Below are 27103 nucleotides of genomic sequence, written 5' to 3' on the forward strand. Positions count from 1 at the left end.
GCCTGTGGCTGATCTAAGTGCAGGAGCAAAAACAGCGGATTCGAGAGGGCATTTATCGCCTAGGTCAATCATGGTCTTGATATAGAAATAATTCCCATGGTAAGCTGCCGCGGCAAAAATAGGAGTCATATCAGGTAGACGAATACCATCACGTAGCTGCAGGAGGACTTTATCCATTTCTCCTGTTAACTTTCTCATGGCTGTATGGTATGCCATAACTGGCATTTCAAATTTTGCCCCTGAATCCATCAGGATCCTCACCATGTTGACATTTTCGCCTATCACGGCAGAGAAAACTGCTCGAGAAACAGCCTCAGGGTCGTGTTTCATGCCAGCATCAAGTAAAATTTTAGCAGCTTCATCCAGCCCTTCCTCAGCAATAGCTAGAAGCGCTCTGGATTTCGCAAAGTCGCGCATGCCAAATTTGAAGAGCATCCAAACAATCTCCTCGCTTCCATTCCTAGATGCGACGTAAAGATGAGCAGAGAGATCGTTATCTTCCGATACGTACTTGTTTCTCGTCTTCTCTGTCATATTTTGGGACTGTACTCCTACAAAGAAGTACTTGGCTCCAGTATTGGTAGAACACAGGGGAACACTTGGAGTAACGGGAAGCAGCATTTCCACCATGTCAGTGTCATTATAATAGCAGGCCATGAAAAGGGCTAGAATGATGGCGGAGGGCGTGATAGGTTTCTTTGCACCGTCGAGTATCCACTTGATCATTGATGGTCGACCTTGCTCTGCTGCCCATGCTATCGCCGGGGTATTACCCTTGACATTGAAAGTGGCTGCCTTCTCGTGGAGTAAAGAGTGGAACAATGAAGCATAACGGGAATTAGTCTTCATCATGTTGCTCAATGCAGGGACCCCAAGAGACTCTCCTATGAGAAGCATAATCTCATTTGGTAAATGGGTCAATTCTGTTGGTGAAGGGTAGTGAGGAGGCATTGTGACAACTTCTGGTCCCAGAGAAAGGAGCAACAGTGGATTGTCTTTGAAGTACGTATCTTCTTAGGTTTAGAAGGAGGAGAAAGTGATTCTCTCAGTTCTTTTTGGGTGTGCATAATCATGAACCAAAGGCAGAGAAGTACCAGCTGTAGGCCTGCTTTATATAATTGAGCATCAAGATATCCTGGAGAGAATCCCAGCCACAAAGGCATATTTTTGGACGTCGGAATCGCCCTGTTGCTCCAAATAATCGGAAATATCACTGTAGAAATCTTGGTAGGTTCCAGTTCTATTGGCATTAGATGGTTCAGCTTTGGATGTTTTTAGAGCTGTTGATGGAATGCACTAAGGCAACATCCACATTCTAGTTTATTGTTCTAAAGAGTAGGAATGTCCCGGAAAGCACAAAACATGTGGTGTTCACCCCTTTTCAGGTTTTATTTATTTCTTTTGCTAATTCGTTATATTAGCCCACTAGCATCCTCGTGAGGTCGTTAATAATAAACGTTATTGATAAAATAAAACTTCCATAAAGCCAAACCCTTGCCTTAAACCCGGCAGCGGCCAGCTTTGAAAGAGGGAGGAGAAGGGTGGAAGAGCGTCAGGTTAGTAGAAACTCTCCACGATGCTCTCCTTGGTGGCCGTTCCAGCACCACTTGCACCGTCACTGAGTTTGAACACGCTCTCCACGACACTCAACTCGGTAGCTGTAGTATCAAGTCCGGTAATAGCTAGCCAGTCATTAACGACCATTCCAGCACCGACAACGGCAGAGCCACGGTTAACACTGCCAGCAACAAGGGGGACTTGTAGGAGAGAGGATAGTTCGTCTTGATCTTGTATCGAAGTTTTTGGGTGGACGATTCCACCCTGGTTGGAAAGGGACATGTAAGAGCCCGTTAGAACATTGTCCGCGATAGTCTGGCGGAATACCTCTACGCCAAGGACATCCGCTATTCTAAAGTGGTAAAAGAACATCCTAGGTCAGTGACTTCTGAACTCGAAAACCCAGGGTTCACGCAAGCAGTCTCACATTTCTTCCGTTTCACGCTCTAAATCGGGATGCACAAGAGCCACATGATCGTTACAACATATCACATTTCCCAAGGCTGAAAGTCTTTCTTCTGTTCTCTGTACCTTCACGGTATCTGGAATCGAGTTGCGTAAATGTTGTAGTTCCTGGTCAGTTGTGGTGGTAGGGACCAAGAGGCCTTTTCGGTTTCTAATCCATGGTTTCTCCCCATTAGCTGGGCCAGATATATGCGTCTGATACGTCAAGCTTACCCAGCTGTCAACCGACCAACGATCCTCGTTCCTGCTATGGATGCATGGCATATGGGTATGACATCTTGCAATTCAGACTCGAATATGCTGTAAAAGTTCTCCGATCCTCCAATAGCGACTATGGCGTAGGAATTTGTCAACGTCGCAAACACGCCAACACTAGAGTCGACGAAATTAGTATCATATTCATATAAGTGCGCAGAGACTGAAGGATAAACTAACTCGTTCGAATTCTCAAATTGCGCTCGAACGGCCATGATTCCTTGGCTAAGTTTAGATCCGGTTTTCAGGGGTAAAGGAATGATCACGGAGGGGGAAATAGAAACAGAAGATGAACGTCTTTAGCTCGTAGCGTCCGAAGGAGCTTTTTCTCAAAGCGTGGAGACGCTCTGAGTATTTGATATTCGATGGAGGGGAAAAAGCAATCTGGCGGGGTGTTCAGCCAAGCGTGTAAAAGCAGTAATCTGAACTGCTCTGAATCTCGATGGGGATGTGATATAGTGAGAGAAGCAGAAGAGGGAGAAGATGAGAATAAATAGTCTGTTGAATCTGCAAGACGATGAAGAGAAGGAAAACACTTGATGATAGAGGGTTTTCTCCGTGGATGTTGTGGGTGACGCTTAAATTACCAAAAATACGCTATTTTGGTGGTAAGTGACATCATGCTTCGGTACCAGTGGCGTAATCCTACCTATGAGTCAAAAATACTCATCTTCACGATGTTTTATTCGCAATAATGAAAAAGATGAAACAGAAGAAAGATGAGGGAAAGATGCGTCATGAGTCACGGCAGGACAATACGGCGATGATGTCTAGTCAGGATGAGCATGTCTCTCTACCATCCTGTCGACCAAGAGACCATCTTACACCGCGGACATGCCATGGGGAAGGACGGATATGAGAGAGCTTGCCACTCGAAGATGGCTTGCAAGGAGAGTAACTCCTACTGCTACTACTCCTGCCCAGTCACTGGGAAGATCGCTTGATCCTATAGCCATGCTATACCCCAGATGAAACGCTGGGCTCAAATGGAACTGGCAAGCTAGCCATTTGACACTAACATTAAAAAGAGCTCAGTGGTGGTTTTACCAAAGTACGCCGCTTTTTTACATGCTCAACAGAGCATGTTTATAGCAAGCTGCAATGGGACATTGCGTGTATTCCGAAGCTGTGCACTTATCATCTGATACGAACATATCTGCGTGGTTATGGGAATTCTGTGCATCGGTCAGCCTGCGTTTCAAATAAATATTGACAAACCGCATTTATGGAGATCTACTCTATTGCTCATACCATAATCCCCTAGAATACTACGCTGTCAGTCCCACCAATGCCCGAATGGCTCGATGAAATTGATCCATAGACACTTTGAGACAAGCTGTTTCTGCAGCTGGACATCCAAATCGAATTGTATTAAAGGTATAGCCCCGAAGAGAGGCTACTCTACTAATGGCTAACGGTGGAGAACATGTGGAAGGAGAAGGATGAGCCCAGTTTGATATCCCGTCTTATTGTCCTACGAGAGAAGAACTACTATATAAGGGTTCGTTATTTAGAATACAAAATGAAATATTATTACGCATAACTGCATGAGACCAAAAGTTCACGTGGATGAGCGGGAGCCTTGGAAAATATAAACCATGCATTTGTTGATCTTTTTTCATCGCTATTCCCATGTTATCCAAAACGGCTTGATTGCTTTTCAGGACGAGTTTAGAATATGCAGACAGGTTATTTAGATTATTACATCTCAAACTATCGCCGTGTTAACGGTTCCTACAATGAAACCAAGTGGAATGAGGGCACCGGGGTGAACATTAAGCAAGTCAAGTCAACCATCAAGGCATTATACGATAACGGAGTCCCTTTCTTCACTAAAGATGCCTTGCGTGAAATTCAAGAACAGCTGGAAGGCGATTTACGTGTCGGGCAGAAAATATCAGTTAGGGGACTTGATGGAGTAACTGTTGAATTTGACGTGATAGCTGGCCAGGTTATCAGACCAGCTGAAGCTGACACAGAATATGTCGCGTACGTTTAGTCGCCCTCTTCCAGACAATTCGACGTTGATTGATAATCTTTTTTAAATATAAACAGAATGAAGCCTTGTATTCATTATACATCCCCGATTTCCCTTCTACATCATTCGTATGGTAGTGATTTAGTTTGTTGCAGCCTGGAAATCCATCATCCTGTCGCCTTACGTCACAAAGTCACAAAGGAGCGTATAGGGGCTAGGCCGGTTAGGGACTTTGATGCCGTTAAAGCATCTTTTATGGAAGTTTTACAAAGATGGGATTCTAGCACAACCTGTCTGGAACTACAGGCAACTTTGAACCAGGTTAAATTCCCTCAGAACTTCAAGATCAGCAAAATTGTTGCATTTGCGTGCGGCTCAATCTCACTAGATTCAATCACGGAGGACATGAGTACAAGGCCGCTATATCAGAGCTTGAGAGAAAGGTCATCCTACCAGCATGCGTTGCTACGTACTCTTCAGAATACCATAAGTAATCTGGACGGATGCCACAATATCCAATGTTTTGCACAGGACCCTATCTATACCAGTGTCGATTCCAAAGTCCTAGAAGAATTTGGGATTAGCATCCTCGATGATCCGGAAGGCTTCATCCGGGTTGATGATACCACTCTGGTAGTTTCATTAATGCCCAATGTGCCTGTTAAGCAGATAATAGTGGATATTGCTCGGCCAGCTATGATTATTTGGGACTCTAGTCCAGAGGACGGAGTCTACTTGTAAACTCCCATTTCTAATTCTATTTCGGTTTTCTATACTAACTTATATATTTAGCACAGACCCAACTTCCCCCCGTGTCAATGATTTCTTGAATAGCTTCTATCATGAATCCAAGTTCCCCAATGACGAAGAAAACTTCAACGATGTTGCTATTTATACGAGGTTTGATGCATAGAATACTACGGATTGGGATTGCCTATGGGATGATATTGGATATTTTAAGGTTTGGGATTCAATCTGGCTTCCTCTGATGGATCGAATATGCCTTGATGATGACTGGGAAATTACTTGAATTTGAAGCCTAGGTAACTAATTAGATAAATATTTGTCAAAATATATCTAGTCTCTCTGCCGCTAATTGGTGCGGGCTCGCCTTTTTGGCCGAATGGCATATTTGACAATATTTAAAACACGCTCTAGGTTGGTCTCTAAAAGCCCGACTATAAATCTTCTTCCCAAGCCCTGTCTGTGGCTTTGCTTCTGGCTATAAATACAAGGCATCGTTAATGAACCTCATATATCTCACCATACATTGCATAATTCCTTCCAGTTACTAGCATCTTATCTCATTCCATCATTTGATTATCATTTCTCAAGCGTATGTCTCGTGTGAAGAATTATTTTCATCCAGAGTTATGAGAAAGTGAGGCCTACAATAATGCTGCTATCTTATAACAGTCGACTTACGGGGTTGTCCCTTTCGTCTGATTTAAACCTCATAGAACACGTAGACGGAGGTACAAATGAGTTTGTAAAACAAACCGTAGCTAGCACCTCTGCCGAGCTCGATATAATATACGGGATGTCCGCCGTGGCATTCAACAGCAGCCCGGCCTGATTGAACATTGTATAAGAGCCTTTTATCATAGTAGTCTAGTAGACGCTTCTGCTTGATGAGGCTCTGGCGGCAGTGGCTTATGTAATTCTCCTGCTAGCCAATCAGCTTTTCATACAAAGCCTTAGGCGGCAAAACACCTTGGTTTGGTTGCTTCTTTTTCCTATGTTGAAGAAAGACTTGACCAAACATTACTTGAGTTGCCTCCTTTGGCTGTGAACCATACAGAAGCTATTCTAGAGGAATCTATTATGATTAGATGGTTGATGAAAGCTCATAAGTGATGTTTGTTGTGCATAACCGGGCGCGGACATCCTACTTCGCCTCTTTTGTTTGCGCCAACATCATTCGTTTCACTCTAGGAATAACGCCGGAGGGGCCAATTCTTCTTATATAGTCATTCGTTACATTCAAACCAAAGATGGACGACCTCTCCGGCCTTGACTGGTCTCAGAATTCGAGCTCCCAGAAATCTGTGCCGGCAAACACTCTCTCGAGCATGTCCACTCTGCGTCCTGCGCCCCCTTTGTCTGGCCGCTCAAGCCCATTCTCTTCACAACCTGCTGTGAACCGAGCCCTTCCTTCGAAGACAGTGACACCTTCTAATGACAGCTTTGCGAACCTATTGAATTTCCCGTCCAGCAACTCGACTAAGAACCTCTCCCTAGCGGAAAGGCAGAAACAGCTGACGGAACAAAAGGCACGTGAGGAGCGGGAGAGGCAGGAGAAACTGAAGGCACAATACGGAGGGGCCAATGATCAGATATGGGATAGCCTAGAGAAGTCCAGGATAGCGCACAGTGCTCCTTCGGCTCATCGTGGCGGGGTAAATAGCACCGGTGGCGAGGACGAGGACGATTTACTAGCTGCTTTCAATGCGTCTACGCCTGTTGATCAATCTACCAATTTCCCTATACCAAGTGCCTCTTCTCCTTCATTCCAAGACTGGACAAAATCTCAATCCCCCGCCGCAGCTACTACTGTAACTGAGGACGATGATCCATTTGGGATGGCTGAGTTCAGTGCAAGCCGCCAAAAGCTAGAGACTCCATCTACAAAGGCGGCTGCACCAGATGATGACGATGATGTTCTGGGTGTTCTTGCAAAACCGGTATCCGAATTTCCAAAGCGTCAAACGACAAGCCCGGGCCTCGAAATTCATGAAGAGCCCGAAGCGGGACCATCATGCCACACACCAGAAGATAGAGCTATCGCGGAATTAGTCGACATGGGATTCCCTATTCATAAAGCGCGAGAAGCTCTTGCCGAGACTTCGTCGGGGACAGACGTCCAGCAGGCCGTTAGCTGGCTACTCAATCAGGCTCATAGCGAGGCCAAAGAGAAGGCACAGAGTAGAAGCCGTACTGGGGATCAAGACAGGTCACCCGATCCGGCGATGTCTCGACGATCAAGAAGGGAGAATGACGGCTACAACTCATCCCGGGATCGGTCTTCTAACAATGGCGGCCCTAGAGAAAAAGATCCCGCTCAGCTGGCCTCCGAATTTGGAAACACTCTCTTCAAGTCAGCCAACTCACTCTGGAAAACTGGGACTAAGCGGGTTCAACAGGCCGTTCAAGAATTCAACAATCCCCAAGACAATTCAACGCAGCCTCGCTGGATGAGGGAGAACACGCCAAATCCTTCGAGAAGCAGGGAAAGAAGGGTGGAGGCCCGACGTGAATCCCCCCAAGAATCACAGGCGGAAACCATGACGAACGAAGCTATGATGCTTGAAACCTCCAGAGAGCTACCTACTCCGACTTCACGTCCCCGAGATAGAGAGCCCTTAGAGACACCCAACCAGCCTAGCTCACGAGGCAGACCATCGGAAATCCCTTCAAAGCTCCGTTTTCAACAGGAGGACAATCGAAGGAAGCAAATACAGCGGCCATTGCATCAAAATGATACTAATAAACAGCGGACACTCTCACGGTTCGATGTGGACGAACAAGCATCGCAGGCATATGTCAGCCCTGCGAGGAGAAGGAAAGCTGCCTCTTCGGTTCCTCCAAGCGCGCCAGAACCAGACTTGTTGCAGACCCCGTCCCTGCCCACTAGGCCTACTCGGCCAGCTACAACATCCCCTGCCAGGCAGACACGCACTCCCGCCCCGGTACGACCAAAGGCAGCTCCAAGGGCGGTTCCCCAAATCTCAGCTACATCTTTATCATCTATACACAGTCACCGGCAGAAAGGAACGGAAGCTTACAAGCGAGGGGACTACGCTGTTGCACACACCTCATACTCTAGTGCCATATCTTTAACACCTAATGACCACCCCATCCTTATTATTCTACTTACCAACCGTGCCTTGACTGGTTTAAAAACGGGCGAACCCAAAAATGCTATAAGTGATGCGGATCGTGCCCTGTCCATAATTGGTCCCTCACACGGTGACTCGGAGACCATTGAGCTGGGCAATGGAGAGCCAACCAAGGATATGAGAGAATTTTTCGGCAAGGCCCTGATGAGAAAGGCTGAGGCATTGGAGCAGCTTGAAAAGTGGAAAGATGCGTCGGCAGTATGGAGAGAAGCTATTGAGTCTGGCCATGGTGGAAATACCAGTATTCAGGGCCGAAACAGATGCGAAAAAGCTGTCTCTATCGGTCAAAATGGCACTTTATCAACGCCAACCAAGCCTGTTTTGGCTCCTGCTCGTCCCAAGCCAGCTTCTAGGCCTGCTGCACCCAAGTCGGTCTCGACCAAACCAGCCGAAGCAGTCACTCGCCTACGAGCCGCGAATGAGGCTGCCGATCGGTTAGATAACGAAAAGTTCGACCTTGCTGACGCCGTCGAAGCAAAGCTTACAGCTTGGAAGGGAGGTAAACAGGATAACCTGCGTGCGCTGCTAGCCAGTTTGGACACAGTTCTATGGCCGGAAGCCGGATGGAAGAAGATCAGCATGGCTGAGCTGATTCTTCCTAACAAGGTGAAGATTCAGTATATGAAGGGTATTGCGAAAGTGCATCCTGACAAGGTACGACGGACACTGATTGTATAAAGAAACCTGTGCAACACACGCTAACTGGAATAGATTTCCGTAAACGCAACGACTGAACAAAAGATGATTTCTGGTGCGGTATTCAGCACCTTGAATGAGGCATGGGACAAATTTAAGCGTGAGAATAACTTATGAAAATGGCGAACGACACAACTTCATTTTACGATTTTTGATATCCCTTTGGATATTTTAATGGGTTTAGATACCAGTTTGATATCATTACTAGATCATTTGTATTGCATGGCTATAGCGTGGAATTACTCGTTATTCGTGAAGGTAGTCATATTTTAGCGAGTTCAAGGCGGAAGAGGTGAATTAAGCTGTTGTTGCCTTATTCTAGTCCTCTCATAAACTGGAGAGTACGGATGGCCTGGAAACAGCTATCTTCGCCTCAGAATAGTGAGAAGCTATTTTCAACCAAAAATATTTAGCATATACCCTGACCTTACCTCCTTCCTGCTCCTCGCCTTTCTAGAGAAGGCCCTGCATTATAATCAAAAATCTATTCCTTTCCACAAGCATCCAGCAAAAAAAAGCCATGTCCTTTCCTAATTGTCTCCCTGCTAATTCCTATGAAGGCACGGTCGAGGGAGTCGCCATAAAATGAAGCCCTAACGGGATTTCTGGGTTGCCTGGGCGTGCCACTTCTTATAAAGTGGACCAGAACGTGTTTAAGGGAGCCATCGAGCATTTGGCCGTCGCGAGTTGCTAAGCGATTGGGGAAAGCCTCGGTCAAGATTCTGTATGCCATTATCCATCCTATATTTAATCATTTTAAGCCTAGTACTAACAACCTCTTAGGGGCTCATTCCATAACGAAAGAACCATTACCGCAACTGGCCAAGTACTGCCTGATGGGTGCCATTGCACAGTTATGATGCCCCCATCCGGCAAAACTAGGGCCCATATTTATGTTGATCTCGATGCTGTATCGATTGACAAAATGAAAGTGTGGTACCGAAAGGCGCGACTACCCCAGATCCAACTTTGTCTATTGGTACCTATAGTTTTTAGAAACAGCGGTAAAACTACTGGTCAACTTTTACAGTGGATGGTGGGAGGTACCCGAGGTGTGATAATGTATCTGTAGTATCTATAGTAGCTATCTCATTATTATTATATTTAGTCGGTATTAATACTATATTTAACTGTATAGAAAATAATGGTGTTACAAAAGCTCTATATCCCGCTACGGCAGGAACCTCCAGCTCTGAAGGGCTGATAATATCCAATAAATCCTATTAAATCTCTAGTTTATTGGCCAGCCCTGGATATAAATAATATGCGGTAGATATGCGCTGGACTCTTCGTTCTTTTTTTTTCTTCTTCCACGAACCTTTGACATGGACTTGGTTTTCTCGCTTTCACAACTATCGTTCTTTGGCGGGACCTCCTACGCTCTATAGGTGATCCATTTCTGCTATTTTACCATCCGGTGCAGCCGTTGTGACAGAACAGGGTATGTTCGCATCAGATGGTAGGTGAGACAGTCAACAGGGGCTCCGATTGGCAGTCCCCTCATGTTCTCGCAACCATAAGTACTTCCTGCATACCACGTTAATGCAGTATACGGAGTGCATATCGACTCTGCGTGATACCCTTTGCCACCCCGCTACTGCAGCGTTCTCGCCTGGAAAACGGTCGACGCGAGATTTTCTATCCACAACAGTTAAGCCCTTGTTGTGAGGTATAAGGAGCAAGTATTGCGACAGGTTGGCTGGACGGCGTTAGTTTGATATTATGTATCAGAACACGTCTTTTTTTATTTTTTTTTTTAAAAAAAAAAGGTAGCGAGCTATCTCCTGGTCAATGAGTACTATATGGTTCTCAGATCCTCAGAAAGGGTGCACGGATGGCAAAGTCCCTAGAAAAGTGGTTAGGATGCAACTCCCGGTCTGGACGGAGCAGTGCCGTCGGCTGACATGGATCTCTACATCACAGCCTAGGGCATCCTGCATAGGGCCAACTTTGCCTGGCGCAAAGCTGGGCGGAGCAGCATCTATGCAAGCATGAGCATGCAGAGCATTTAGTCATCACTATGCACTTCAGCCTTGCCCGCTGACGAGAAAGCGAGGGTAGCTCTGCTAGTATGAGCAACTATTGGTCGACGGTTTCTTGTCTATACAATGAAGGCACAGCAATTGACACTTTTTCCCTTGCATGACTCTTTGAATAACTATTCTTTCAGCTCCGTAGGGGATGAGATAGGCCCCTTGACACCCACACCCACATGGAGTACGTTCACCCTTGGACGTACGATGAATCCTAGGGAGCATTATCCTGAGGTACACATATTAGTATATTTCATTGGTCTAGAATGAACAGGACAAACCAGGGGTATAGGGAAATACGAAAAAGCCGCCCCAAGTGATCAGTCGCACATTGATCCTACCGAAGCTCCAAAAAATAGTAGTTTGGGAATATATGCCCAAAGAGAGGTAAGCTGCGCAATCCATGCTCAGCTGCATATTTCCAGCCAAATATATGGTATTACTTAGGTCTCTTTACTCCATACATATAGGTGTGTATTTCTTCATGATATGCATCCACCATTAGGATACTGATCATACAGTCTGTTTGGTTACGACCTGCGGGCACACAGCTGGCCTGTTGCTGCTAAGCAACCATTGATGAAATTCAAGAATGTCATCGAGTTCGAGCGATGCTATTGTTGAACGGCGGCGCCAGCAAAATAGGGATGCGCAAAGAAAGAGGCGTAAGGGTCCCTTCTCATTAACTTATTTCATGTTCTTGCTTTTGTTATGTGAAAGGGAGGTATCATGATATGAATGGTGCAACTGCCTAATAATTCAGGTTTCTGACTGTTCTGCTTGTACAGGGAACGCCTTAAAAGCTCAGATAGTAGAGCTCCAAGCTAGAAATCTAGAGCTGCAGGCCTTTAAAGAGTCTACTCTCTCATCTACCACTAATCAGCCAACTCTTCGCGGCCCGGGGAACCACCTGACTCCAGATGTAAGCTGCCTCCTTGGAGGTAGCTTTGATACCTCATATCACGTATCATCGGAAGATCAGGGCCCGGACATAGCTGCAATGTCGATAGCATTACGTCCTGATTTCCCAAAGCTAGATGATGCATTCATCAGGGAGATATCCGAAAGTCTACATCCCAACACACGAATCGTATCTAGAAGCCAAATGGGCAGCATTCTGCGCCATTACCATGAAGCCGAAGATACTACCATTCACAAGGCACCGCCAACGCCAACTTCAGACTCCGGCCCTGGAACATATGGAACACCACTGCCAACCATCTATACGGATGCCACAATGAGCCCTTCATCGGGAAAGCAAGATTTCGGCTTACAGCTCGGGGATACACCGCTTAATGACTCGCTTGATCTTTCTATACGTCCTCAAGCCTCAGAGCTCAGCCCGAGAACCGGGACCGTGGAGACTGTAGGTAGGCAAGTTGGATCTAGCACGCCTCGACCTTGTTTCCGTGACAAGAAGCAAAGTGCCATGGCTATGGCTGTGGCTAACCGGCAAGCAGCCGTAGTACGGCTGCTATTACAGCATGGAGTTGATATGAATGCGCGGGATGACCGAGGACGGACCGCTCTGCACGATACAGCAGAAACTAATGATACAGAAATGATGCAGCTGCTCTTGGACTATAATGCCGACTTAAATATTGTTGACGAGTCTGGCATGGTACCTATTGAGATTGCTGCGTCACTGGGGAACATAGAGGCAGTAGAAGTACTACTGAGGGCCAACCCGTAGGAAAGAAATTAAACAAAAAGATAATTTACCCTGAACTTTCTCCATGACAATTGGACCTGATTTGGCGTTTCTATTCTGCATGGGTTGTTTACCTTGTATTTGCTTATATTATCTCATAGGCGAGGTTCATTTGGATAGCTGTAATGAATATCTGGGGTGCATAGTTCGTTTTCTGTTGCTGAATTCCCTGAATTCCCGAATCTATTTGTTGATGGTATTTAATCCAATCTGTGATCCGAGCACACACCCCTGTATTCACTCATCTTGACTGTCTCGCAGGGGTATCTGTAGGTGATGTCCAGGCGATATAGCGAACGGCCACAGCTGAGAGGCCAGAAACATGTGTAGAGCTTTGCGCCAGCCACAAACCCCCTAGCTGACATCAACCACCGGCTGCAGTTGCTGGGTTCCTGTCAGCATGACTGTACATAGTACTAGAACAGACCAGGGGCTCTTAGCTAGCCTTGTTCCTATGGATATGCATGTCTTCGAAAGAGACCTGTTGGGCAGGCACTTAATTAACCCGTACCTCTGTAGTAACAACTGTAGAATATAAAATATATACTATGTGTATATATTGAAAACAAATACTCTGTATGGAGTGAACAAGTCAGATTATATCAAATCATTCCAACACTTAATAGCAAATGAATCCTGCATCAGAAGAGGTTTCGCCTCCATGGGGGGCTTGGGATAGCTGCCATATCTTCAGCGCCAAAGAGAGCCGTCTCGCAGCGGCTCTACCAGCCGACGTTCAAACAGTGACGATCCAAGACGTGGTAGACAGAGATATACTATCAGCATTCAATCAGGCTCACAAGATCTCAGAGGGTATAGTAGTGAAACTCGCCTGCTGCTTCGCTGTCGGAAGCTATGTTGGTGTGGAAAATGTTTGTATCGGTGTTGAAACAGATGGCCTCCGGAGCTTGCTTCGCTGTCAACTAGATAGCCAGCAGACTGTCACAGGTTTACTTCAATCAATAGAGGAGATAGAGCTGCCGGTTGGTGGTTATGGCCAGAACTTGGTTGATCTCGTCGCTTCCACGGGTCTCTTTGACACAATACTCTCAATCCGAGGCCTTGACTCTGGGGTCGCAGTGACTGGAAAAGGAAATGAATATATCGATGTCGGAAGCTCGCATGTAAGTTCATTAATTATAACACTTATTGATGCTGGGAATGACTAAAGATCTCCTGTTCCCTTGTTTTATAGAGCACAAAAACCCATGTTGTCGTCGACGTGAATTTGTCCCTGGGCAGGATCGAAATCAACTATCCATCCAGCATCTGCTGCGCAACCCGGGCAAGAAGACTTGCAAAACTCGTCTCCAAAGCTATCGAAGAGCTCATTGGAAGTGCAGACCGGCGATTATGCGACCTGGACTTACTTCCCGCCAGCGACGCCTTGGATATCGCGAATTGGAACGACAGAGAACTGGGCTCTTACGACGTCTGTCTTCACGATGAGATCCGTAAACGAGCAGAAGAATCGCCCGACAGCTCTGCAATCTGCGCCTGGGATGGTGACTTGACATATAGTCAGCTAGACATCCTTTCATCGCATGTTGCTTGGAAGCTCCATGAAGCTGGCGTTGATGTTGGGTCAACCGTGGCCTTTCTGTTTCACAAATCAAAGTGGACGGTTGTCTCCTTGCTCGGCATCCTGAAAGCTGGTGCAGCTGCTGTGGCACTTAATCATGACTATCCAAAGGAGAGATCCATATATATCCTTCGCTCTACCGGCGCAAGTGTCCTGCTTGTAGGGAGAGACCTAGAGGACACTCTAGAGATACCGGACGGCGGACTCACTAGGATAACTGTCGACGACGCTCAGTTTGACCGTGATTTGTTTGAACTGGACCATGCTGGGACATATACCTCATCCAGGGTCACGCCAGAAGATCCTGCATACATCCAATTCACATCTGGCAGCAGTGGTACACCAAAGGGGATCATTCTAGAACATCGCACGTACATGGCAAATGCAATCTCACAGCTTGAATTGTACCATATCAACAAGGAATCGAGAGTCCTCCAGTTTGCCAGCCATAGTTTCGATGCTATTCTCACTGAGGTAGTCTCATCACTGCTAGCTGGTGCTTGTATCTGCATTCCCTCCGAAGAAAGTCGTCTCGATGACTTGACAGGCGCCATAAACGACCTCAGGGTGGACTGGATGGGTCTGACGCCAACTCTTGCCAGGACACTGAAGCCTGAAGATGTTCCAGCCCTAAGGACTCTTGCTACCTGGGGGGAAGTGGCAAGCAATGACATTATCGAAGCCTGGGCAGACGCCGTCGAGCTTCTCAACCTTTACGGCCCTTCTGAGAACTCCGTCGGAGCCGCTGCGCATTCGTTATCTAAAGGGGTTCGAGACCCTAGCCACTTAGGTAAACCCATTAAAGCAGTCAATGCTTGGATTGTCCGCGTTGATAATCGAGAAAAGTTAGCCCCGATAGGCGCAGTGGGTGAGCTTGCTCTGCAAGGTCCAACGGTTGCTAGAGGCTATTTGGAGAATGATACCCGTAACGCAGATTCGTTCCAGAACCATCTACCTTGGTTGGAGGGCGAGGAAAGACATCAGCGTATCTATTACACTGGCGACCTGGTTCGATACACAGCTGACGGCAGCTTGGAGTATGTTGGCCGTAGAGATACGCAAGTCAAGATCCGAGGCCATCGCATCGAGCTTGGTGAGATCGAGTACCGCATCAATCAGTGCCTGGGCAGATCTGATGCAGGCTCCGTGGTAGAAGTTATTCGTCCTTCTTATCGTCCATCCCAAGCTATACTGGTTGCCTTTTTGGAGGAGAGAGGTGGTTGTACTGTTGTATCAGCAAACATTCCGTTACAAGCTGCATCAGATAAATCCAAGACCAGGGCAGCCGAACTGGAAGAGTATTTAGCCAGATATTTACCGGTACACTTCATTCCATCGTTATATCTACCCTTAACATATATACCAACAAACACTTCAGGAAAAGCAGACAGGAAAGTGCTTAAGGCAGGCTGTGAGTCTCTGTCAGAGCCGGAACTATTAGCATATTCTCCTCAGGCTAAATCCAAGAGTTCACCACAGACAAATATGGAGATCAAAGTCGCCTCTCTCTGGTCTGACCTACTTGGGGTCGAAGTGAATGACATTGGCCGAGAGGATAGCTTTTTTTGGCTGGGAGGAAACTCCATTCTTGCCATGAGACTTGCTGTCGCGGCTCGTCGTGAAGGTCTACAGGTGACTGTGGCAGAAGTTCTGGCCAATCCTCGATTAGACCAACTATCATCTATTCTATCAAGGCAGGGCATGCAAGCACAGCCAGAAGAGAGTCCGATATATATGCCCTTCTCTGCGCTCCCTAATGACGTGGGCGAATATTTTGTCTCAAATGTAGCAGCACCCCGGCTGGGCGTTGATGCTGAGGATATACAAGATGCAGGCTTAGCTACTGACTACCAGATTGAGAACCTGGCATGGTCTTCACTCAAAACTCGCGGAGGGACCAATTACATTACATTTGACTTCTCCGACGCCAGCATTCCGGCTTTTCGTCTCCAGGAAGCCATCGAGAGATTAATAGTTTATCATGAAATTTTGCGAACAGTCTATATGGTCTTCCGGAGACGAGTCTATCAAATTACCTTGAAGCGGCTTCCAGTTGATATTATACACTGCATGTACAACAAAGATATCTCCAAGGCCACGGCAGAAGTAGTTGAAACAGATACCAACCTACAAGTGGATATTTCTCGGTCATTACTCAAGTTTTGGTTAATCCGTGACCAACTCGGTGCAGTGAAATGTCTTATTATGCGTGCATCTCATCTGCAGTACGACGGTGTGAGCCTCATACGGCTCTGCAGGGAGCTTGGCCCTTCCTTCTACGGTCAAGACCTCTTTCCAACAACTTCTTTCCTCGCATACTCACACTTCGCTGCCACAAATAATGAAGAGGCTGCGAGAGCATTCTGGTGTAAGACACTTACCGGTTCCTCAATGACACCCATATTCCAACACACTAGTATTCCATGGAAATACGTGCTTGACGGACAGGTGGATACCATCATCGACACAAATCTTGTTCGTTCAGACTCAGAAATTACTATTGGGACCACAATAAAAGCGGCATGGGCTCTGGTGCTGGCAGAAATGTCTGGCTGCAATGACATTGTCTTTGGTTCCGTTATCTGGGGTCGGAACGCGATGTATCCTGGAGTAGAGCACGTTACTGGTGCCTGCATAGACAATATTCCCGTTCGTGTGCGCCTTGGAAACAATTTGACACGGCGAGAGCTTTTGGAACAAGTTCAGGGACAGTACTTTGAAGCTGTCAGCTACGAGAGCTTCCGATACAAGAGGATTGTAGAAGAGTGTACAAACTGGAGGCCGTGGGAACGACTCAGCACGCTAGTTGAGTACGAGAACCTGGGCGAGGAAACTGCAAGCTTCAAACTAGATGAGACGCAGAGATTCACAGTTGATGAGATCCGCCCGCCAGCAGATCGACATGATATTACGATTTTCAGTACTCCAGTTGGCCCAGAGAAGACATTCATTGCGCTCGACTTTTGCAAGGGAGCTATCTCTGAGCCACTGGCACAGAAGATGCTAAACCGTATGTTGGAACACATACGTGAGTTTCATGACAACACCGACAAGCTGGTGCAGATTGCCACGGCAGATATTATGGGTCTTCCACCGATTCCTATGCTACTACCCAGTTCCCTTACTCAGAGTGACTTGGATGCCGTCGGGTTGCAGTCATCCCATACAGTCATCTTTTCCTCGGAAGAGCTCCGTGGACGCTATAAAATGCTCGTAGAGGAGGCTTGGATCAATGTAATGGGTTGTCAGGCAGAAAACCTAGTTGCATACTGGGCGGGCAAAACACCCTTTTACAATGCATGGGGAAATCTCATTGCTGCGTATGGTCTTGCTAAAAGGTATCAAGAAAACGGAATACCTGTCAGTATGGAGCAAGTATTGGAGAACCCAGATATGCAGTCTCAAGTGGCGTTGCTCATAAATATCGCCAATTAGCTAGGGACTACACTGAGTAGTTAGCTAGCAGACCCATAGTTTGTAAAAATTGAAATATTCTTCAAAGTGTCATTATTTACAATACTTAAATTCGACTCTATAATAATTGGTTTATTTGCTGACTTTCACGATTCTCACGTCAAACCATCATCTCCTTCACGAAATGGAATCATCCTCCGTAAACTTATTCAACGCATCTGCATCCATGCATAAGTATAATGCACCTTGTCATGTCTTGTCTTTTGATACTCACGAATGACATTCGATGCCCCCTTTTTTTTTGTTGTAGTCAAGTTGAGTCAGCAAGGAGTGTCATGTGACTCAGATGAGCACAAAAACACATCTTGAGATGTTTCGGGCTTCATCTTCAGATGCACGATCATTGAGGCAGGCAAGGGATGGCCTTCAGAGGATGCTACCCTTGCTACCAGGATGGATAGTACCTTGTCAACACTTCAGCCCTGTGCCGATTCAAGTTGGCTCCCTGATAGAAACAGGACCATGTCCTCAGCTGTGCTGGGTTACGACAGCTCGTTACTACTATGTAGTAGCATTGGGCGTTTAATTAAGCACTAGATAGAATAGGGAGTTGAGCTCAGCTGTGAAGCCAGATATTGCATATAAGCTCCTTAGCTAGTTCGCACATACAGAGATTCAATATTTCGTGCTATTCTATTGCCCTCTTCAAGCTTCCAATTCTCCAGCCTCATCATATATACATACCCCTTATTCAAAAAGGACTACGAGCCGACCAGGTCGAATTTGGTTAAGTGATCGGCAAGATGAATTGCACCACTAAGAAGTCACCTCTTCAGGTGGCTATGGTTGGCATTGGCCATCGAGGATACAAGACGCATTTCCGCATTATGCTTGAGAACCCAAGGGCATGGACTGTGGTGGCCTGCTGCGATACCAACGAGAAGACCCGAGAAGCATTCTCTCAGAAACATCCCAACATCAATGTGTACAAGGACCTTGGCGACTTGTTGAAGAATAACCGGCAGAGATTGGATTTTGCAGTTGTCTGCGTCCCACACCAATACCATTTAGAATGCTGTCAGGCTCTTGCTCGGAGAGGGGTGCCTATTTTGAAAGAGAAACCTGTCGCTGAGTCACTGGAGGAGTACCAGCAACTTCTACAACTGCCTGTCAAAATTGGTATCACCTTTCAGAAGCGGTTCGAGCCACGTTATCTCGCGATCAGGGACCTCATCTCACAGGTCGGACAGGTTGCATCATTCACAGCGACTCTGACTGCGAATATTACCGAGTTGGACGCTACATGGAGGGCAACTAGTGATGTCGGTGTTACAGTGTGTATGACCTGATTGAACTCCAGTTTTAACTCTTTACTGACATTTTTATGTAGGAAGATTTAGGCTGCCATATGCTGGATATGATCGTGTCTCTCTTTGGTAGACCAACTTCAATCACCGCGCAATATACCAAGGGCATTCGAATTGAACAGGATTACGGTGGCGATGATGTTTCGAACATCGTTATGAATTTTGGGGAGGCCGCAAAGCGCAACATAGGCCAGGTTCACCTCTCACGAGTGGCCCACATGAATGAAGAGCGTCTCATAATCACTGGTACTAACGGCACCTTTATCTTGGAGGGCAAAGATGTGAGGCTGCGGGATAGTAGCGGTAATGAAACGTTTCATTTCCATGACGCTTCAGAGAAGAAGTATATCATCAACTCAATGTTGCAAAAGTTCTCTGCTTGGGTCACCGGCGCAACATCCGACTTCCCCGCCTCGCTCGCCAATCTCAAAGATACTGTTTTGGTCATGGAAGCTACACGTCGTGCATACAACAACCCCAACGCCACCGAGACGGTAACTGCGAATGGGAAGCCAGCCAAATCTCATGCGCAGGCCTCTCTGCGAGATACACATCATGTATGGCCGCTCCTTTCATCGGAGTCTGAGGACGCCGTCGTGCGTCAGATGCATTCCTCACTCTCCATCTACAACCGATCCGACATCTATGAAATCTTTGAAGACAGATGGCTTAAGATGCACGGCCTGAAGCATGCTTTGGTTTGTAGTTCTGGGACAATAGCTATTCTCCATATGTTCGAGGCACTGGATTTGCGACCTGGCGACGAGGTTCTTTGCCCCGTGTACACTTTCTTTGCGACAGCCTCGCCGTTGATGCAGTATGGTGCAATTCCCATCTTCTGTGACAGTCTAGAGGACGGCAACATTAATCCTGACGAAATTCTCAAAAGAACCACCTCTAAGACAAAGGCAGTTATCGTCACACACATGTGGGGGCTGCCATGTCGTATGAGACAGGTTGTCGAGAACGCTCGAAAAGTAAATATCAAGGTCTTAGAGGACTGCTCGCACGCCCATGGTGCTATTGTTGACGGCAGGATTGTTGGGTCATGGGGCGATATGGCTGCATGGTCGTTACAAGCCAAGAAGAATGTCATGGGTGGACAGGCGGGCATCATGGCCACCAACTCAACGGATTACTACTCGCGAGCAATTCTTCATGGACACTTCAACAAGCGTGCAAAACAGGAGGTTCCACAGGACCATCCATTACGGAAGTTCTGGCGTAAGCAATCCCTCTCCTCCTTCATTGCATCGATTCCATCATTGATAGCCCGTCAGTAAGCCCAGATAACTAATCCTACTCGTTTTCTACAGTGACGGGGCTAGGCCTCAACATGCGTGCCCACCCCCTGGCTATAGCTTTGGCGAATCAACAACTCTCCCTTCTTCCAAGCCAGGATCAATACAGACAGCAATATGCTTCGTACATTGCCAAAGGTCTCAGCTCTATCCCCTTTTTAAAAATGCCTGTTGTGCATGATAGCCACCATGACAAGCACGCGTGGTACGCCTTCGTAATGCAGTTTGACTCTTCCAAGGCACCGGATGGCCTCACTCGGGACAAGTTTGTTCGAGAACTAGTTGACATCCATGGACTCAAAGAAGTGGATATCCCGCGTTCGACAGGCTTGCTGAATGAGCTACCACTCTTTACTCATTCCCACGAGGCAGTTCCAAGGTTCGGTGACAAACGCTGGTGCAAGATGCAGCCAACGACAGAATTCCCAAAGGCGCAGCAATTTTACCAGTGTGCCATCAAGCTGCCTATGTGGGCTACTGAGAATGACAAGCCCATCGTGGAACACTATGTCAAGACATTCCTGGCCGTTGCTCATGATATATCGCAGCGGACATCGAAAGGAAAGAACTCCGGTCATGATTATGTGGATGAACCGATCCATGCAAGGCTGTAGAATATAACATCCATAACTATCCCTATATTACAAGTTCTTTCTCTAAGAAGCGGAATATACCAGAAAGAGAGTACTGAATATGATATTGACAACCAAGGCTGAGCGTTGCTAGAATACAGAAGGGATGATATGTGCTATATAAGACTGATTTCTTTCAACAACGCACCGGCGCCCCCAAAAGTTTCCTACCATACTCGAACATTGTCCACTCGAATATGCTCTAGTCGGCGCCGAAGCATCCTTAGCTTAGTATTAATTGTAATCAGACCCATTAATGCATATCCATTCTCTCGCTCTCATCCCCGCTCTTCTTTTGTCCCTGTCGAGGTTTTAGCGACGAGAGGTCGTTTAGGCCCGCAGCGAGCCTCAAGGCCTCCCACCCTTTTTGACGTCTTTCGGGTGGTGAATGGATATCCATTCTTTCTAAAGCGCGCTGGCGGTTCCTCGTCTATAGCTATATCTTGCCCTCCAGGCAAATGGCCAACCTGCCTCTTGCTAACTAGATGGTCTCTGCCAGTCTAATTCATAAGCCTGTCGGAACTTTTTTTCACAAATGGATATAGGTTATCCAAGTTGATAACTTAGCATTCGGTATACCAACTTCTCTAGCAGCCCCGGTAGATGGTAATCGGGCCCAGACAGTAGGTGATTTATGCAGTAGTTCCTCTCAGTGCCTAGCCCGGACGTCACAACTCCTTACATACTCCCTGATATTTTCAGCCGTCTCTGGTGCCTTCACTGGGTCAATTTCTGCCTTTATGTGACCGTTTGCTCGGGCGTATCTGCTGTCGGGACATGATCCTGTAGGATATACCCAACCTCCAGACCACCAAAGCTCACAGGACAGTTCCGCCATACTTATAAGTTGAGGAGAGTGGCCCCCTTAGTAGGAGGATGGTTAGCCGGCAGAGGCTTGCAGCCGAATAAAGATGTTTCGAAATCGACTAGGACTTTGGCGAGTGGATTTACGGGTTGGTTCCATGCCAGAGGGTGCCTAGCCACGGCCTCACGTTCAACACCACCTACATCCTGACTACTCCTAGGACGATATGGAGAGATGTAGTTGTCCGGTCAAGCGCCAAATATTCTGCCCGTTAGCCAGGAGGCAAGGCCATCGTGTTGCCGCAGCAGATCAGGACGAAGCTCAGAGGAAGGTAGATATAGATACAGCGTTGAAGAGAGATTTCAGAGAACGTATCAGGTGGCAGAGGGACTAGTTTTCTAGCCTTACAAGATATTCAGGGATGGCCTGTCGATATCCTCCTTTATATATTACTGATACTGCTGTTGTCACTACTGAGATTCTTCACTCTACGATTACTTATTCACGTATATCAACAGGCTGGAGAGGGAGGCCGATGAGTGAATCTGTAATGGCAGATATACTGCAGCGGTGATACAGCATATGCCACTCGACCAAAAGACCATTCACAGTGATAACGTTACCCCTGAGCCGCTGCACTGCTTATAAGCTTATATTGATGCCATGTGATATAGGCTTGGTGGGTGTATATGCTGCGTAGCATGATAGAACCTCAGGAGATAAACCTCCAAGTTGCTATCAAACGTTTTCATGAAAATGAGCTCCTAGGGCGATATAGATATATCCAGGATGGCAAGGTTATCCTCCATAGGAATCTCGATTTTAAGCGGCCATATTGGGTTGAGGTACTCCCCTAAAATGATCTAACCTAGGGTTATGCCCAGCAAATATCCACACAAGCTATAGCGCCAGAGGCGCCTTAGTCTATGTCCGAGAGCATACTATGTAGGTGTTTGTTACACTTGTGAAGGCTGGCCAACTGGCTTACATCCAACCTTCCTTTAGCTTTTGAATCAGCAACTTGCAGGTCGCTGAGTGGCTGGCAAACGATCCATGTAATATAGCAAAGAATTAAATGCTGCTCTATCAGTTGAAGACCTATAACATATCGAAGGGGTATAGATATGGAAATACCTTCTAGAGGATGTAATAGTGCGCTCAAGTAGACGTACTTTATAAACCTCGTTTCCGGCTCACACTCGTTGTAACAGCCTAGATGCGCTGAGAGATTAGCATTGTTTCCAGAAGCACCACAGTAATAGAACTTATCCTTGTTGGGAAACCTATACTTTTCCAGAAGCGATGTCTTCCTTCTTTACTTGGGCTTTATTTGGTAGTGGATGTTGCCATTATGGAACCACCGGTAGACTTGGTGGTATCATTTGGAGAATCTGCCTCAGATAAGGCACAAAGTTGATAGAGATATAAGACAATAAGTAATTTGAATAAAAAGTTGTCTGCGGTCAATTTTCTAACTCTCCGCCCTTTCTTGACCGTCTTCCACATCTGGTGCGGGCGGTTCGCGCTCGACCAACTATAGAATAGAATGTTGGTTAGTGTTAACACCAACAATATAGGAGTAAATATATGCCGTACCTTGACGTGGGGCCCGGATCGCTGAATAAAATACTGTCAGAATCTGCCATTCGGCCAAAAAGGCGAGCCCGCACTGATTGGTGGCAGAGAGACTGGTTATATTTGACAAATACCATCCAGATGCGGACGAACCGGTCTGCTCCGTATCATCCCTCTTCGATGTTGAAGGAGAGCTAGGGAAAATATCTGCTTCTACCTGTTCATGCCACAGCTTCTGGCTGCTTGGGAACATTTTTTGAGGGCTGGTATGGGGCGATGACTCTATGCCTGCCCAGATGATTCAGTTTATGAAGATATAGGCTTAGTTTCGACTAGAATCAAATAGGGTGTTGAAACAATCGGATATGAGGGGCTTTTTGCCGTCTAAACGTAAGAATTGCCACATTATCCCATCAGATATCATGCCATAAACGACATTGACTATTCTCTGGGGGTTGAGGTTCATTCGATGTTGCTGGGCAGCTACCATATAGGCAACAGCCTGCCCCAAGCCAAGGCTAATAGGCACTTTTTTGGCTTCTACAACTACGGAGAAGCTTTCATAGACGGGTGGGACTGTATACACAGCGGGCCGATACCCCAAAACGTAGTCTGCGACGCCCAAGACTTGCTGCGGCCCAGGAGTCTCTGCGGTTAGCCGGTATTCACCCATGACTTGAATGCTTCGAGCGGCAGGTTCATGCCGGTGCATCCCAACAATGTCGAATAAGACTAAGTCGATCAAAGTGCGGCACAGTGACTCTGCCGAGGATTTAACCCAATACTCGGCTGAACGTAGACGCCCAAGGACGCTCTCTAGGCGATGGTTAGTCCAGTTGATCTAAGGTAGCGGCTGGTTGCACACACAAAGACATACCTATATCTTACGAGAGTGAAATTGGAGGGACATCATTCGGCGCCTCCCAAATGCAATCGCTCCTCCCTAGCAAATAGTCGAGACCGAATAACTGAGCAGCGGAATCGATGTGTCTAAGTGACGAAGTGGGCACAGACATGAAGGCTTTGGTTTTGGACATCTTCGGATTCATCACGCCCTCTACTGCCTCAACCAAATTCCGAAACCCGTCAAGAATCGCATCAAAACGCGGATCGTCATGATTGTCACTTTCCTCCAAAAGCTCATAAGCCTCCGTAGTATTGCCACAAGGAGGTGTCGTTGGCACAGACATGGCGGTTTCGTTTCGCTTGCTTGCAGGAGAGGTCAAGGGCTGGGTTGACGGATCGCTGTTGAAGCGAACGCGGCTAATACGCGGTTGTTGTGACGTCATAGGACAGAAGTAAGGGATCGAGCGGGTGATTAGTCAGTGATGAGTCAGCTCTTATAGCAGGCGTCTACTTATCAAAGATAATGGCTTACTGTGCTAATATATTGTCAAATATGCCATTCGGCCAAAAAGGCGAGCCCGCGCTGATTGGAGGCAGAGAGACTTGTTATATTTTTGACATATATCTTTTAATGTCTGGTAGTAGCTGATTTTCAGTCACTTATGCCGTCTATCATATTCACCATGCTTCGGTTGAATGTAACGTAGACAAGGCTGCGGTGACTTATATGATGACTATGATGACAGGACAGCGACTTGCTTACCCCTGAGAGGCCACAAGCTGACCCATGTCTGGTCATCCGGGATGTTCCTTGCAGCTATTGCATGGTCGAGATATAGTGACTCCAGAGCTTTATATTAAGACTTGGTAAAGGAGGGAAAGGGTAGCAAAATCTATGTCTGTTGCTATGGGATATACTGACAATGGCCCAGATCAAGGACATCACACTCCTTCACTTCAATGACGTGGTATATATAACCCTACCTACCCTCCAGGGATACGACATATTTAAACAGCGAGTCTAAACATGTAATTCATCCTACTGCAGTATCACATCTCCGACGTCGAGCATGTTGCACGCTTCGCCTCTGTGCTGGCTGATCCAAGCCATGTCACCAGTGATGTCTCTATCCCTGAGCAGCAACTCCGACTATTCAGTGGTGACGCCTTTTCTCCTTCTCTCGAAGCATCCGTCCTTCGCGGAGAGCATATGCCCATGGTTCTCAATGCCATGAACATTGATGTCGCCTGCTATGGCAACCATGACTTCGACTTTGGTGAGAGCCGCCTCGTCGAGCTGTCCAGAATCACCAGGTTTCCATGGACTCTCACAAACGTAGTGCGCAAAAGGATGCCTTCAAGCCAGGGAAGAGATAATCAGCTATTGGCCTTAGCTCATACATACATCATTCGAGAGGTTGCTGGGCTTAAGATTGGATTCATTGGTTTGGCCGGGACGTAAGTGCATTTATATTTATAGTTATCGTCATATGGGTACCTTGCTCACCAGCGTCAGCAAGTGACTGGCCATCAAACTGTCAACATCTACCTAGCTGTGACATATGTGATCCTGCCAGCGTTGCCAAAAGCACGGCAAGACATCTGCGGGAGCATGAGAAATGTGGCCTTGTCATCGCATTGACTCATATGCGCCTGTTAGAGGACATGGCAGTATCACAACATACCAAGTCCGGTAGTGGTCGGATTGACCTTATACTGGGTGGCCATGACCACAACGTCGTTCAAAGAGCATCTACGGACTCCAATATTGACCCGAGTATTGCGCGACAAGGCGTACATACCGACGGCGATGTGCGCATTATAAAGAGCGGTACTGATTGGAATAGCCTCTCAGTATTGCGCCTCACAGTTGCTAAATACCCCGATGGCAATGTATCTATATCGAATACAAAACGTAAGAATTGACCGATCCTTAATATTCTATCTAGAAACACTTACCTAAAGACACTTTGCAGTATATCAAGTGGCGGATCTGAAGTCTCTGCCAAACTATTCAGAGATACCACCCTGTCCCAAGACCCTGAAAGTCATCGCAAACGTGCAAGCCACAATTGCCAAGTTGGTAGAAAAGCCCCTAGTGATGACTGACACTCCGCTTGAAGGAAGGTCTCGAGTCGTCCGCAGCCGGGAAGCCAACCTAGGAAACATGCTCGCAGATGTGGTTCGCTCTTTTTACAATACGGATATTGCCTTCGTTAATAGCGGAGCCATACGATGTGATAGGATCATCAGCCCAGGACCAGATGAGCCTCTACGAATCCGTGACATCATTGACATCAGCCCTTTTGATAATGCCCTCGTTGTTAAACGTATTAGTGGGCATGTCCTGGCACATGCACTTGAGAACTCAGTCTCGGACGCACATACTGACGGACGCTTCTTGCATCCATCTGGCATTACCATGGTGGTTGATTGGAGCCGCCCTGAGGGTCAGCGGGTTAGTGATATTGTGTATTTATCGAGGGATGGGCAACGACAGGAAGTAAGGGCCAAAAACACGTATACGGTTGCTATGGTGGATTTCATTGCGTCGGGGTTTGATGGGTATTCCTGCTTTCAGGATTGTGAGACTCTAGTTGACGTTGAAGGTTCGATGACCGATACGAATCTTTTGTTGCAGGTGTTTGAGGAAGGCCCTGGAGGTGGATGTGTTCGATTTGTAGATGAGACAATGGAGGGTATCAGGAGAGCCAGGAAGGCGATTATCCAAAGGAGAAATTCTGTCAATGGACTGCCCGTCATCTCTCCATCCATAGAGGGCCGCATACAGGTCATTAAGCCTAACTTATAGATGTTAGACCATACTATATAGATAGCAGGTATCAAATGATTTGGCACTGTTGCGTTGTACTTGTTAGCAGTGTTAGCATCAAACTGTGGTTTAGAGGCAGGAATAAAAGCGAACATTTGTTACAAACTCGACCGTATCTATTCCATATTTCCCTCATTTCATGTTATGTTAGTAT

At 46.8% G+C, this 27103-nt stretch overlaps 11 protein-coding genes across 11 annotated transcripts in view; 6 read left to right on the forward strand and 5 right to left on the reverse strand.

The window, feature by feature from the left end:
- MCYG_01761 (serine/threonine-protein kinase ripk4) overlaps positions 1-951 on the reverse strand; it is a gene marked incomplete at both ends in the record, with an annotated part of 1561 nt that extends 610 nt beyond the window's left edge. The window contains one exon of the mRNA XM_002848781.1: positions 147-951. Within this exon, the coding sequence (XP_002848827.1) occupies positions 147-951 (805 nt within the window). The remainder of the gene's footprint in view (positions 1-146) is intronic.
- A 509-nt stretch (positions 952-1460) lies between these two features.
- Positions 1461-2492, reverse strand: MCYG_01762 (eukaryotic translation initiation factor 6; the record flags this gene model as incomplete). Its single annotated transcript, XM_002848782.1, has 4 exons — positions 1461-1909; positions 1985-2173; positions 2236-2394; positions 2458-2492. The coding sequence occupies 4 exons, from the start codon at positions 2490-2492 to the stop codon at positions 1558-1560; spliced, it is 735 nt and encodes a 244-aa protein (XP_002848828.1).
- Positions 2493-3955: 1463 nt separating this feature from the next.
- MCYG_01763 (conserved hypothetical protein) lies at positions 3956-5168 on the forward strand (the record flags this gene model as incomplete). Its single annotated transcript, XM_002848783.1, has 3 exons — positions 3956-4266; positions 4411-4992; positions 5048-5168. 3 exons carry the CDS (start codon positions 3956-3958, stop codon positions 5166-5168), a joined length of 1014 nt encoding a protein of 337 aa, XP_002848829.1.
- Positions 5169-6249: 1081 nt separating this feature from the next.
- On the forward strand, positions 6250-8832 carry MCYG_01764 (UBA/TS-N domain-containing protein; the record flags this gene model as incomplete). Its single annotated transcript, XM_002848784.1, has 1 exon — positions 6250-8832. One exon carries the CDS (start codon positions 6250-6252, stop codon positions 8830-8832), a length of 2583 nt encoding a protein of 860 aa, XP_002848830.1.
- A 2643-nt stretch (positions 8833-11475) lies between these two features.
- On the forward strand, positions 11476-12576 carry MCYG_01765 (uncharacterized protein; the record flags this gene model as incomplete). The annotated part of the gene is made up of 2 exons (XM_002848785.1): positions 11476-11548; positions 11672-12576. The coding sequence occupies 2 exons, from the start codon at positions 11476-11478 to the stop codon at positions 12574-12576; spliced, it is 978 nt and encodes a 325-aa protein (XP_002848831.1).
- A 647-nt stretch (positions 12577-13223) lies between these two features.
- Positions 13224-17611, forward strand: MCYG_01766 (enniatin synthetase; the record flags this gene model as incomplete). Its single annotated transcript, XM_002848786.1, has 2 exons — positions 13224-13718; positions 13790-17611. 2 exons carry the CDS (start codon positions 13224-13226, stop codon positions 17609-17611), a joined length of 4317 nt encoding a protein of 1438 aa, XP_002848832.1.
- A 782-nt stretch (positions 17612-18393) lies between these two features.
- MCYG_01767 (UDP-bacillosamine synthetase) lies at positions 18394-20872 on the forward strand (the record flags this gene model as incomplete). Its single annotated transcript, XM_002848787.1, has 4 exons — positions 18394-18924; positions 18981-19655; positions 19698-20181; positions 20274-20872. 4 exons carry the CDS (start codon positions 18394-18396, stop codon positions 20870-20872), a joined length of 2289 nt encoding a protein of 762 aa, XP_002848833.1.
- Positions 20873-21168: 296 nt separating this feature from the next.
- Positions 21169-21728, reverse strand: MCYG_01768 (uncharacterized protein; the record flags this gene model as incomplete). The annotated part of the gene is made up of 2 exons (XM_002848788.1): positions 21169-21390; positions 21573-21728. 2 exons carry the CDS (start codon positions 21726-21728, stop codon positions 21169-21171), a joined length of 378 nt encoding a protein of 125 aa, XP_002848834.1.
- A 923-nt stretch (positions 21729-22651) lies between these two features.
- Positions 22652-23523, reverse strand: MCYG_01769 (uncharacterized protein; the record flags this gene model as incomplete). Its single annotated transcript, XM_002848789.1, has 5 exons — positions 22652-22694; positions 22868-22907; positions 23054-23229; positions 23292-23312; positions 23405-23523. 5 exons carry the CDS (start codon positions 23521-23523, stop codon positions 22652-22654), a joined length of 399 nt encoding a protein of 132 aa, XP_002848835.1.
- Positions 23524-23592: 69 nt separating this feature from the next.
- Positions 23593-24460, reverse strand: MCYG_01770 (uncharacterized protein; the record flags this gene model as incomplete). Its single annotated transcript, XM_002848790.1, has 2 exons — positions 23593-24082; positions 24159-24460. 2 exons carry the CDS (start codon positions 24458-24460, stop codon positions 23593-23595), a joined length of 792 nt encoding a protein of 263 aa, XP_002848836.1.
- Positions 24461-25039: 579 nt separating this feature from the next.
- MCYG_01771 (2,3-cyclic-nucleotide 2-phosphodiesterase) lies at positions 25040-26928 on the forward strand (the record flags this gene model as incomplete). Its single annotated transcript, XM_002848791.1, has 4 exons — positions 25040-25084; positions 25165-25574; positions 25637-26031; positions 26093-26928. The coding sequence occupies 4 exons, from the start codon at positions 25040-25042 to the stop codon at positions 26926-26928; spliced, it is 1686 nt and encodes a 561-aa protein (XP_002848837.1).
- Positions 26929-27103: the final 175 nt, after the last annotated feature.

The sequence above is a fragment of the Microsporum canis genome, genomic scaffold (assembly GCF_000151145.1).
Source record: "Microsporum canis CBS 113480 supercont1.2 genomic scaffold, whole genome shotgun sequence".
Lineage (NCBI taxonomy): Eukaryota > Fungi > Ascomycota > Eurotiomycetes > Onygenales > Arthrodermataceae > Microsporum > Microsporum canis.